Raw genomic sequence first — 13,914 nt, 5'->3', positions numbered from 1 at the left:
TTGATGTGAATGAAGTTAAACTTATTAATTAACTTATAGTACAGTTTAGAGCTGTTTTCTTGCATGCCCTACAGTAATCAAGTAGAGTTTGAGTTGTAATCTAATATTTAATATGTTAGGAAATCAGTGAAAAAAATCTAGAAACACTTTAGAATTTTGATGGAAAAATACCATTTTTGGCCCATACTCTGTTAAAGATAACAAGCTTAAGTTTAGTTGAAGTTTTTGTAAATTGAATTAAGGAGTAAAATGTATTTTGATCCTTTAAAAAACTTCACCTTTCCTGGCAACATAATCATGTGTGAAATATTCCATTAGGAACAATTAGGGGCTAATATTTTTATTTACCAGACTCTTGTGAGACGTGGTAACTTTGGTTTCTATGGTTTAAGACATGTCTGGTTTTTGTCAAAAGTTGATTGTATCTATTCACATGACTTAATTTTAAATATTGATACAACGCAACAGAACAAGGAGATTTATTTTCCTGACTCTTAGTTTTTGAACATTATTTTTATTTTGAAAAGCCCTTTATTTTCAGATTACACAGTCCATTGTTAAAATGTCTAAATTTGTCAGTATTGTCAGTATTTAATATTTGTTCTTAAGCGTATGTATTTAATAAGGGTTTCAGAGAGTTATTGATTAATTAGAATGGAAAGTCACCCGAGAGAGAGTCTCTATAACAGCCAAGATGTTCCCCCTTCTCCCTTTAAGAAATACTAGCTTCTCCTCCTCCCTCAGGAAAATAAGGCAGTTTAGAGAATACAGATATTTTAACTTTAGCTTTTATTTTCATAGCTGTAGCATAGTAAAGGATCAACATATATTTATGTTCCTAACTAGGTTGGTGTTGTGTGTGTTTGTGTGTGTGTTTAGATGTTTACAGAAATTTACACAACTTGGGGTGTTCGACATTTTTCTTCCACAGCAGTTGGCCCATATTAGCTAAGCAGCCATGATCTGGTTTGTATTGCACGGTCTGCCTTTTTTTAATTTCTTTTCTAGGGTTTCTTTCTCCCCACCTCCCCTTCTTATTTCTGTTCTTCTGGTCCAGTGAACACTGCATATAGTACCTTCTGTCTTAATGTGCTGGCATGATGCTAGACTTAGGCATGGCAGTAATTGATGACGCATGTGATAATGCTGCAGAGGGAGAATTCACATCTGATGTTGTGCTGAAAGCCCAGTCTTGTGTTTTGACTTAAGGATGAAATGCCAGGCCCACTTTGATGAGTTAAAAAATCTTTGAAGTTTTTGTCTTATTTTACTATCGTCTTGGGAATTATCACAAGGTGGCGTTTTACAGTGAAATCTATGGGCTAGCTAGGTCAGTATTTTATACTTGGAAAATAATTTTTCCATATCATTTAAATGTTTCTTTGGGTCAAAGTTTTAAGAATAGATAGCTGTCAAAAGAAAGGCCCAGGTGCCATATTCTGCAAGGTACAAGGTTGATTAATATTATACAAGCTATAATTCAGTGGGTACTCTGACTCAACAGTAGCAGGAAATTTAGCTGGACTAAATTTGTGGCCTAGTATTCATTATTACTTTACTCAAGAAAGATTTAATAAAAGCACGAAATTAAATGATATTTAACATTATAAAAGCCTTCTTTTAGGACTGCATTTAAAGGTTTTTGGAAAGTTCATTCCTTTGGCATGTGGGACTAGTGCTCTTTTTCCTCTCACAGTGTCCAGGAATTTTCCCAGCATATGTCATAGAAAGAACACTGTCATAAGGCAGTCGGACTGAGTAATCTCAGTGAGTAGGAGTGGAATTGATATATGCCTTATTTATTAAATAGTATTATCTTCTCCACTAAAAATAGCAAGTATCCTCAGACTGGATGTTTAATTTTTTATGAATAAGTATATGTTCAGAGATGTATAGTAGTAAATTGTACTTCTAATGAAAATTTACTCCGGAAACACGTTAAAACATGCATTATTTGTGATGTGGTAGTTTAGGTAGTAATAGTAAGGTACTTCATAGCCAACGTGGTGTTAGATAGAAGTAGGGCAAAAAGAGAGAGATTTTATTTCTGTTCCCCAATCATTTGGGGGTAAATTTAAAGTTTTAAAAGAAAGTCCTAAAATGATTGGCATAAAAATAGATAGTGTAGTAACCTCCAAGAGCCCTATCACCTTAGGAATGCCCACCAAGTAAGTGTATATTAGTTACATGTCTGGCTGGCTGGCTATCTTGTTTAGCTATTGAGCTATCTTCTTAGGGGGAAATAGCAGTTGCTTCTAACACACAGAGAGTCTCTGCTGAATTAAAATCTTTCTCTGCAGCAATATCTATTGAGAGGTGCTGACTGTTTTGCTACAGCATGCAACTCAAAAGTGGCTGGAAATATGCAGCTTTGGGAGTCTACAGATCATTGCAGGAGCTAAAGGTCTAGTCATTTTTTTTTTTTAAACGAAGGTAATCTGCAGCAGCTGGTAACCGAGGAAGTCTCTGCACAGGTTTGTGCCAAGAATATGCCCGTGTGAAGGGTTATTGTGAGTATAGGATTAAGGTCTTTTTGTTTTATAATAGGGTAAATGTGTTGCACACCAGCAAGATGGGAGATGAGATACAAAGATGTGATAATACATTATGATTTTGATAAACTCCTGAAGCTTAGATTTGTTCCTGAGATGATACAGGTATTTCAGTTTCAATCCGGAAATGTTGAAAATACATCAAAATCCAGCGTTAATGAAATAGTTCATTATCTTTGGTATAAATTTTTATTTTCTCTGGTTTATTTCAACTAACCAGATATCTTTCAGTGAAGTTTCTGGTCAGTAATAAAACACTATTCCAAGAAAATTATTAAAGAATTGCCAGATAACTTGTTTATCTGAATTAAAGAGAAGGTGGGAAGTATTAACATTTTGCTCTTATTACAAAAAACTTTTTAAAATTTATGTTTTAATGTAGTTACTTTATGAGAGTTTTAGGTCCCACCTATGATTATGATCTCCACTTCATACCGAAAAATAAAGCGTTTAAAAACCAAAAATCTTAAAACCATAACCCAGTCTAGGATTCCACCAAACATCCAAAAATTGGTTGATCTGACTTAAGGTATATGGTTCTTTGTGATCTTTACCATAGAAAGAAGATGAGAAATCAGATGGGAGAGTGATTATAAGCTGTACAAAAGGCAAAATCCGTTCACCATACACTTAAAATATGTTGTCATTGTTGCAGTTGGAAGTGAAACTGCCCATCAGCCAGTACTTGGTCTTTGTTCTACCTGACTGATTAAAATTCTGTCTTTATAGTTGTCAGGTTGACTGAGCAAGTTTAAAAAAATTAATGTAAGTTTTCAAATTCCAGTTGCTGATGTTTACTTTGCATATCTAAGGATTTAGAAGTATATGTAAAAGTGGGTTTTGTCATGTTGCATATCTGTTTAGATCTGTGGACTCCACTAGTTCCAAACTGTAACTCTATAAGACTGCTGATTTGATATTTAGCAGTGACCATATGTGGACTGCACTATAAATAATGTGCTTCTTGGAGCTGAATGGTGTAGCATTACTATATGGCTTTTCTCTCTAGTCTTCATTGTGTCATCTGTAGTGAGCTATAGACTTTTTTTGTTGGGGAATTTTTACAACTTGTTGTTTGCATGGGTTCACCTAGTAGCACTTGGTTTTTGCTTATAGAGTCTTTAATACACAATCAGCAAAGCTTACAATCCACTCAAGAGATTTGCCATTTTTGTCACTGTTGAAAATGAGCTAAATGGTGTAAATTGAATGTGGCTGTCAACTAAAAGAAAATTCAGTGTGGAATTAGTATTCATCTAGTCACTGCCATAATTGTAGTATAGTTTTCTCTTGAGACTTGGTATTCTATTTCCCATTATTAAAAAACTTAGAATCAGCCCCACCCAGTGAAGTGAATTTTAGTCTATATTTTGGGAGACTCCTATTATACAGATGGGTGGGGTTTGGCAGACTCCCATTATACAGATTGGTGGGGCTGTTTCCCAAGTGGTTATTGTTTCTTTGATGGTATACAGCTTCAGGGAGCAGAGAGAAGTTCCTGGGAAAGTTTTCTACTTGGTATTTAATTAATAAAATTGTTGAGGAATGGCTAAAACAATAATGAGATGGTTTTTTGTTTTTGTGTTATTACTGGTATTGTGTTTTTAGCATATTGGTAGTTGTTTCTAATACACATTTCTTGCTATTATTGATGTTCCCATTTAAAAATTATATCCTCCTTTCTTGCACATTTAGTACAGAGGATTAAAATATAGCAGTTTAATTTATATTTAAGTTTAGAAATAGAAAAACCATAAAGGCCAATTTAGGTAATCTAGATGAAAAAGGTTTTGAGTTTTTAGCTCAGCTTCATAGTTTAACCAGAATTAAGAACTTCATTCCTAACTGAATAAAATGCCGCATTGCCACCATTTTTGGAGTCTTAAGGACAGAGAGTAATAAATAGATCATGGGAGGAATTCCCTGGCGGTTCAGTGGTTAGGACCTCTGCACTTTAACTGCCAAGAACCCAGGTTCAATCCCTCATCAGGGTACTGACACCCTACAGGCTGTTTGGCACGGCCAAACAACAACAAATAGGTTGTGGGAACTCTTTATGAATGATTTGGAAAACCACCCTTTTGCCTACCTCCCTTGGGCAAAGTTAGTTCCTTTATTAATTGTTTAAAATTAGTATTTCCCGGCATTTCTTCCATGTGTATTTAAATTATAAACAGCCTATCACTATACATGCCTCTTTGTCAGTCACAAACCAGGCTGTGTTAAAATATTTATTTTCAGTTCTTTAAGATTATAAGTAAAGTTCAAATTATTTATTTTGCTTAAAAATAAAAAAAGAAGTTTTTTTAGTCACTTTTGTAGTAACCAAAATAATAAACTGTAATTTCAGGAGTTAAATAGTGCTCATTGCCCTTGTTATGTCTAGATTACCGGTTGAGGCTATGCATTACTACAGTTTACTGTTATAAATGACATTTATAGGAATGATTGACACCCTAACCAGAGAGAGTAATGATTATCACCAGTTGGCCACTGAATTAATTCCTTGCTCTTTCACAATGAAAGTTCAGTGAACAGTTTGATCACTTCAGATTAGACAAGTCTGCTTTGTTCTATTAATACTTTGTTATGAGGTATTTTGATGTGCCTTTCTTGTGTTACCCATCATCCTTAAGCCTATTGGATTTTTCACTAGTCTTTATAAAACTTTTTTCTTTTGGTAGGAAAAGGAACCATAGTGAATACTAGTCCTTTCTGCAGAGTCCCAGAACTGCCATTTTTTCTTCAAAAACATAGTCTGAAATGATAGGAAAGGCTCAGATTTTCTGTAATAGTCATTCAGTTAATCTAAGAGGTTGGTGAGGGGAAGACTTTCTGGGAGATATGCCTATTATTTTTGTTGCTTTTTGTTATAATTGCAAGGACATAGAGTGGCATGTTAATAATATTAATACATAACCCCTGACATTTCATTCCCTGTTCATACTTGGGGAAAGTGAAAGAAAGTGAGGTCACTCAGTCGTGTCCGACTCTCTGCGACCCCATGGACTATAGCCTACCAGGTTCCTCTGTCCTTGGGCCTTGAATACTGGAGTGAGTTGCCATTTCCTTCTCCAGGAGATCTTCCCAACCCAGGGATTAAACCCGGGCCTCCCGCATTGTAGACAGACGCTTTACTGTCTGAGCCACCAGGGAAGTAGATTTAATTAAAGAACAGTTTTCATTTAAAGATTTAGAAGAGAAGTACCACTGCCATTTTGTATCAATAGCTTTTTTTGAGAAGGTGACAGCCATCTTGAGTGGTTTTGTAAAAGTGATGCTAATGTGTATAACCCTAAATTTTTCTTTTTTCTCCCTCTCCCTTTAACATTTGCTTTTCCTTTCACTGTTGTCAGTCACAACACGCTGCTCTTGAATCTTTCAGCTGGTCTTGACTCGTGAATTTACTTATGCTTTCACTCTTCTTTAATAAATACATTAATTGCAAGCAGTGAATTGAAAACAAGACAAAAAAAAAAAAAAACGACCATTAGTGATTGGACAGTTTCTTACTTTGTGTTACATTTAACTGTTCTTTTGACAGCCCAGTTTTTAAAGCCAGGTTCGTATGGAAATGCTTTCACTCCACTTGCACTGCTTTTGGAAATAGCATACTGCTTCATCTGTCTGTTTATTTTAGTGCATTCATAATATAACACGGTCAGCATAATGTCTCATCTCCACTTAGCCAAAAGATAGAGTTTTCTTAATTGAAAAAAAGGGACAACAATTTTTGTCAGCATGCTTTTAATACCCTAAAATTAGCCTATTAAGAGATTAAACAATACTCTATTCAGCTACATTATCTTAGAGTCATTCTGCTATCCTTGTCCTTTCTGTAGTTAATTTAGTTGTAGGAATTATGATATAAAACAAGGATTTTATGTGCAGGTAAGTGTATTTCCACAGTAGTACTATAAAGGCCTCTCTGTTTATCTTCATTTTCTGCTAACGTTAGTTGTGTTAAGACTTAAAACTTTTTTTTTTTCCAATAAAGTTATTTATAAATAGTCAGGCATTCAGTACTGGGATTACATGTATCCATAGCATTTTCTCATTCTCTCAATTCCTAGCAAAAAATAATCTCTAGTGACCTTTTATGTACAGTAATGACTGTGTATATGTATGTTTAAAATAATTGCATGTTTTGTTACAGAAACAGTTTTCATTATCATTTGCCCCATTTTTTCAAGTATCCTGATCTTTGTTCCTCTAATCAATAAAGTAATAAGCTGCTCAGTCCAGTTTTCTAGTTGGCATCCTGTCATAAACTGATAGAAGGAAGGTGACCTTTTTTTTTTTTTAAACAGAGCATTGAAGAGACCTAACCTTCTTCTTGTAACTTACAATCAGAGAATATAATAGTAACATATTTTTTTCTATAATTCCAGAGCATTTTACCATTGAATATGTAGCTGGAAGATAAAAATCAATTTAATATGAGATGTTTGTTTTTAATTCAGAGATTTATGGTTTAGTTGACTTCATAATTTGATTTTAGGAAATATGAGATTATTTTCAAGTGGTGATACCCAGTTAATATTATAAATTACATTTTAATGCATACAGAACACTTTTTGTTTACAATTTTTAAATGTTTTCCTTTTGATAAGTAACATCATTTTATCAGATACAGTTAAATGATTATTTTAGTGTTCTCTCTGTATTTGTAAAAAGCAAAGAATTGGACAAAGGTCTGCAGAGGTTTCTAAGATCTTGAAACCTTACGCAAAAGCTGACATTTAATTGTTGTTTCTAGTGTCTTTACATGTGATTTACATTGAAGGATCTCTTCCACTGTGCTCCTAGGAAGATGAGACATTATGTATATTGGTTTTTTTCCCCTACATGCACTAATGGTTCTTTACTGTTAACTTATTGCTAGGCCTGTTTCATTCTAACATTTTAGCATTTTTGTTAGATTACATGTTGAAATGCATCACTCAGTCTGTGCTTGAGCTCATTTTATTTTTCTGTTTAATCAATTTAATTTCTCGTTTTACTAACCTCACTGTTTTTTCAGTTTAATATTGGCTGCATGCTAGTTAAATATTTATATTTTATATATATGTATTAAAAAACCAATCAAGTCTAGCCTGGATTTTGCTCTGATTGTGTTTTCATTTCTAGTGGTGGGGCAGTCTTAAACTTACAACTTACTTTGTATCATGAAAGCCTGACACATAAGCAAAATAACTAAACACAATGTAGATTTTCTTTAAAAAAAAGAAAAAAAGCTCTTAAAGTGGTGCTGTCTAGGTGGTGGATATGATTGTATAAGTACTTTGACTTTATGCTTTTTAATGTTAGTTTTAAACTTCATAAGTGTATTCTTCCCCCTTTCCCCTTCCCTTTTTTCTCTTTTTAAAAGTGTTGTGTATAAAAATTGCCCAACACACCATCAGAAAGGACCCTTACCTCTTTGTTCTTCCTGTATAAAATACTAGCCAGTATTTCTTTTTACATTAATGCCCCCTTTATTGGGCACATTTCCCCTATTAGCACCTTTTTTGCATGCATATATGTAGAATTATCTCTTGTTCATCACCTGTTATATACCACTAGGAAGGGAAGAATATATTATTGGAATATTTTTGGTTTGTCTCTCTGTTCTGTCTGTCAGGATAATATTGGACATCGCTTACTCCAGAAACATGGGTGGAAGCTGGGCCAGGGATTGGGAAAATCTCTTCAGGGTAAGTTTTTTAAATATACCAAGAAAAAAGAAAGAAAAAATGTTTCTGATGCAGATCTTATGCCTGAATATATTTTTTGTCTTTCTTTAAAAAGTGTTTGGGCTTCCCCCCCTGCCTTTTATCCCCTAGAGTAGTCTGTTTTTCCTATAACTGTATTTGAAATCACTATTAAGCTAATAATTTGCAAGAGTAAGCTGCTGTATCGTGAATACTTTCAGGAAACATACTGTGTATGGCTCAGTCTGTTTTAAATTTCTTTTGGTGGAAGTGGTGGGTGGGTAAAGTAAATGAAATACGTAGTATCAGAATGTACTTTCTTTGTATCACTTAGTGATGTATTGTGGCTGCTGTATTTTTAAGAGGATTAATTTCAACAGCAGAGTTTAATTTTTGCCCTCCTGAATTCTTCCTGAAGCTGGTGACTGCCCTGGTTCTTTGTCTTTAATCAGAATCCATGCAATAGTAGAATAATTAACCTATATGAAACATAAAATTGAAACAGAGATTTCCTAGGGTTCTCTGAGAGGCCATTTCTCAAGTTCAGGTCAGTCTCTGGGAAATGTATGGTTAAAAGTTTACATTGCATGTATTTTTTTTCTTTTAACTGTACTAATCATTTGGATAACAAACACTGCCAACATGTCTGCTTCTGAGTTCTTACTAGTTGAAAACCAGTCAACCAACTCCATTTACTTATTAGCTCCCTTGTATTCAAGGGCTGCTGTTCTCTGCAGATGTGAACAGTACCTCAGAAATGATGGAAATCGTTGCACTTCTACATTTGGTCATGAAGGGTCTCATTGTATAAAGGGATATTTGGGGAGAGGTGCACTACTGTTGACTAATTTTTTGAATTTGGGAAATGAATTTCCATAATGTGAGTGGGCAGTCTAATCAGTTCAAGTGACTGCATTAAGGGGCACAATAGGTCGGGGCATGAAACAGGATGTTTCAGTCTTTAAAACTTCTGCTTTTTAAAGTATACATCCACAAATTCTATTCAGTGGTGACATGAGAAATGCTCAAAAATGTACTTCAAATGAATATTTATTACTAAGCATTAACCTATCCTTTGGGGGAGGTAGAAAGATTTGATCACCACTAAACTTGCAAGAACTCATTGTACACAGTATAAAGAATACTCAACAACTGAGAGCAATTTGTATGGCATACACTATAGATTTTGTAAAAGACCAGAAAAGAGAAAGGGTCATCAGGCCTAAAGTAGAAGTGACTTCTTGATAGGTTTAGTCCCAGTGATTTGCACAGTTAAATGTTGGGTTGGGCTGAACAGAGGTGATAGTTCAGAATAAGGTCTGAAGATTTTATTTGATCTTTTCCCCTACTATTTGAAACCTCTCTTCCTATTCAGAGATTCCCAGGAGCATTGTTGATTGTTACTGTTTTTGTTCAGGTACAGAGGGGAGTAGAATTTGGGGACATTACATAGGTGGCTAGCGAATCTGTTTGAATCCCAGAGTTTTCCATTGTAAGCATCGGAGACTTCAAAGTACAACTAAAACTGGCAGAGAAAAAGAGTGAGAGAGATATATAGCAAGCGAGTTTAAGAAAGGTGCTCTGTGATGGTCTAAAGAGGTGGGATGGGGAAGGAAGTAGGAGGGCAGTTCAGGAGGGAGGGACATATATATACCTATGGCTGATTCATGTTGGTGTATGGCAGAAGCCATCACAATATTGTAGAATAATTATCCTCCAATTAAAAATAAAATAAAATTTAAAAAAAGATTAGGTAAATGGGTACTTAACTATTTTTGGGTGATGGAAAATTATTGTTTCATTTTAAGAATACTTTCAAACTTGGGTGTCTTTAAACTTTGAACTCCTTGAGAAGAGAAATCAGATTTTATCCATATTTCACATTCATCTCTGTGGTGATTGGCATGTAATAAGCACTCAATAACTCATCAATCCATTATTTATTTAAAAGAGAAATTTGAAGCCCATCCCTTTTTTTTTCAATTGTGGCAAAGCCCACATAACATAAAATTGCCATCTTAACCATTTTTAAGTGTACATTTCAGTAATGTTTACTAAATTCACATTGTTGTTCAAAGCCCATGTGTCTTGAATGGCTAGTACAGTCCCTACCCTTCAAAAAGAATGGGACCTTATTCTCCTGCCAACATTAAGGGGTGACTTTAATTGTCTTGGAAATGGCTCTTTTATTTTTTTGGTGTCACATTCAACATTGTACAGGCATTGAGTTGATTTCTCTTACATTGCTCTTTCTGTAATACCCACATAGTTTGACTAGAATATAGCCACATTTATGACATATTTAGATAATTCATGACAAATTTTTTTCATTGTACCAAACCTTTGCTACAAATAACCACTGAAGAAAGCCCTGTTGCTCTGCAGAAAATCATAATGCCTTCTTACTACTGCATAGACGCACTGCAAATAATTTCTAGATTCATGGCTTTGTAAGTTCTTTGTATTTACTTGTTCATTGTCAACTTTTAGTTGCTTTTGTTAGATTTTAGGCTCTCTAACATTTTTTAACATGCAGTCATCCACTGAATTTAAGCCTGATCTTTTCGAGATTTTGCTAACATTTAAAAATTATTGCAAGCCCTGTGAGACTTTACAGAGTGCTAGTCTTTGGGGCTGCAAAGACTGGATAGGTTTGTCACTGGATAGGTTGGAGAATAGGGCATGCTAACTCTGAAACAGAATTCTTTGTGGCATGATAGAAAATTCAGCTTTGTTGGGTGGGTTTAATTTTGTACTTGAATTTCCCTTATTTACCTTTTGTTTTCCCCTAATATTTATTAGGGCTTCCCTAGTGGTGCTTGGACAAGGCAATGGCAACCCACTGCAGTATTCATGCCTGGAAAACCCCATGGACAGAGGAACCTGGTGGGCTGCAGTCCCTGGGGTCTCTAAGAGTCCGATACGACTGAGCGTCTTCACTTTCACTTTTCACTTTCATGCATTGGAGAAGGAAATGGCAACCCACTCCAGTGTTTTTGCCTGGAGAATCCCAGGGACAGGGGAGCTTGGTGGGCTGCCGTCTATGGGCTCGCATAGTATCGGACACGACTGAAGCGACTTAGCAGCAGCAGCAGTAGGGCTAGTGGTAAAAGAACCCGTCTGCCAATGCAGGTCAGACATAAGAGACGCCAGTTCGATCCCTTTCGGGAAGATCCCCTAGAGAAGGGAATGGCAACCCACACCGGTATTCTTGCCTGGAGAATCCCATGGACAGAGGAGCCTGGAGGGCTTCAGTCCATGGGGTTGCAGAGTTGGACACGACTGAAGCGATTTAGCACACATCACAGTGTTTCTTAAAATATTCAAAAGTTAAAATTTATGTGTGGCAGATAAGTGATTGTTAGTATTAAAAAAATAAAAGATTTATAGAAAAGGTTGTCAAGATACCTGAAGGAAACAACAATAAAGAACGACCTGCTGATGAGAAATATTATGAACGGTTGTGGTGGTGGTGTTTTTTTAATGGAGGCAGAGGGTATATTTAATTTGGAATAAACAACAGCAAATGATAGTTGTATTTTGTGCTGTTGAATTGGATTTGGTTCTTGAAATTGTTTTATGACCTTTTGGCAGCTTTGAAATGGAATGGAATGTAGCTCAAAATCTTTATTTTGCTATGAAATAGGTAAGTAGATGTAGTCCAGAAGTGATTCCTTAACTTTCTTTGTTATATTGTCTAAGAGCTGTTTGATGATTTGGCTGATTTTTTTGGTCACAAACAAAAGTTCGTCCCCTAAGACAAATGAAGAGGTATGATATATTTCATATTCCATATTTACAGGGTTCAGTCAGTAACGGTCAACCAGCATTAGCTCAGCTATGAGATAATAATGTGTTCTAGTTATACCAGCTGTAAATAATGTAAGTCATGGGCAAAATAAACCAGATTGTTCCTGCTCTTCAGGTTTATTTTCCAGTCCTCTAAGTCTTGCTTTTTAAACTTACGGTACACTTTTGAAGGTTTTGAGACCAGGGACCGTTTATGTTTTTTAGTATGTGATCAATTGAATACTTAATTGACAAATTGCTTGAAGTTCCTTGAGGGTAGGGATTCTCTTTTATTTTTGTTTAGAAGCACTTGGTATAGGGTATGAAGCAGTGTGAGCAGATTTAGAAATTTAGGATTTAGGTTTGAATTTGGCTCTGCCACTTACTTTAAGTAAAGGGACAAGTTGAATTATTTGTTTCAGCAGTAAATGAGGATTAAAATCTCTGCCTATATTCTCGCAGTGATTATAAGGGTAAAGTAATTAAGGGAAGTTACTTTATGTAAACTGTAAAACACTATATAAATGCTAATTGTTATTAACACCTCAATTGTATGGTGTATGTTTAGATATTTTAACTGAATTTGAGTTAAACTTTAGGTATTCATCAAAAACCTAAATATCATAAAAATCACAGAGAAGCCTCTATCTTGCTACTCTCTATTTCCCAGAATTTGTAACAGTAGTAGCTAAGATACTAATATGTGCTCTTATTAGTTGGATGGCATCACCAACTCGATGGACATGGGTTTGAGCAAGCTCCAGGAGTTGGTGATGGACAGGGAAGCTTGGTGTGTTAGTCAATGGGGTTGCAAAGAGTCAGACATGACTGAGCGACTGAACTGAACTGAACTGAATATGTGCTAGATATTTGACTCCCAGTTCTGTGCTTTTAATGCTATGTATGTTTTAGGGTCCTAAGTCCCTAATTTTGCTGTTTGTTTCAGTTCTGAGCTCTTAGTTACATCTGAAAGAGCCTCAGTCACTAAGCAGTGGGGTTGGGACAACTGTATAGTAACCTAAAAAAAGACGTTGGATCTCCACTGTCGTACCTTACCCCAAAACATATTACAGATGACTAAAATAATTAAATGTAAAAAATAAAATTGTTAAGATGAACAATAGGATAATTATTAAAGATAATCTTATAATAAGGAGACTTTTTAAAGTTCAACTCCAAACCCAGAAATCCTTAAAAGAGGGATAAATTTGACTATATTTCATCATAGTAAAGTAAAAGAATAACAACAAACTGGGGGAAATATCTGTAATATCTCATTGTAGACAGAGGACAGATTTCTTTATGTATTTATTGGTATGTGAAATACTTGTAACCTAAATAGAAAGGGGGAAATGCTATGAATACTGTTTACAGAAAAGTATTGCAGATGATCTTTTGACTATGAAAATATTCTCATTTCTTCTCATATTAGAGATAATGCATATTAAACTATAAGATATCATTTTTTACTTGTTGGCTTGGAAAAGGCTTTGAAAGAGACTAGCCTGGTCAGATTTGGGGAAAATAGGTTCTTAAATCATAGCCAGTGAGACTGTAAACAGATAAAACCACTATAGAGAACAATTTGAATTACTTAAAGATTAAAATGCATGTATCCTTAGATCCAACAATTCTGTTTCTATCTTTAACTTATTCATGAAATGCACAAAATAATGTATGATTGAAGTTATTCATTATATCACTGTAATAAAAGATTGGAAATAGTCTACCATATTTCCTTGATCCTAAGACGTTTTTTCATATTTTAATAAAGGTAAAATTAGATGTACCTTATTAATGCCATTAAAGTTATAATGGCAGGTTTTAAAATTTCTTAGTGGCACATAAAACAGTGTGTTTCCATTTTCCATTATTTTAAA

At 34.8% G+C, this 13,914-nt stretch overlaps 1 protein-coding gene across 3 annotated transcripts in view; it reads left to right on the top strand.

The window, feature by feature from the left end:
* Positions 1-13,914, top strand: part of GPATCH8 (G-patch domain containing 8) — a 93,077-nt gene that overhangs the window by 20,479 nt on the left and 58,684 nt on the right. The window contains exons 3-5 of one of the 3 annotated variants that reach the window (XM_052658411.1): positions 932-966; positions 6,097-6,114; positions 8,176-8,248. Coding sequence is in view for 1 of the 3 variants with exons in the window: in XM_052658410.1 (XP_052514370.1) it covers positions 8,176-8,248 (73 nt within the window). In the remaining 2 variants the exon portion in view is untranslated. The remainder of the gene's footprint in view (positions 1-931; positions 967-6,096; positions 6,115-8,175; positions 8,249-13,914) is intronic. The other 2 variants (XM_052658412.1, XM_052658410.1) reach the window with 2 other exon arrangements.

This window comes from Budorcas taxicolor, chromosome 19, assembly GCF_023091745.1.
Source record: "Budorcas taxicolor isolate Tak-1 chromosome 19, Takin1.1, whole genome shotgun sequence".
NCBI classification, from domain to species: Eukaryota; Metazoa; Chordata; class Mammalia; order Artiodactyla; family Bovidae; genus Budorcas; species Budorcas taxicolor.
Note: the sequence above shows the minus strand (reverse complement) of the source record. Positions and strands in the feature narration are given on the sequence as shown.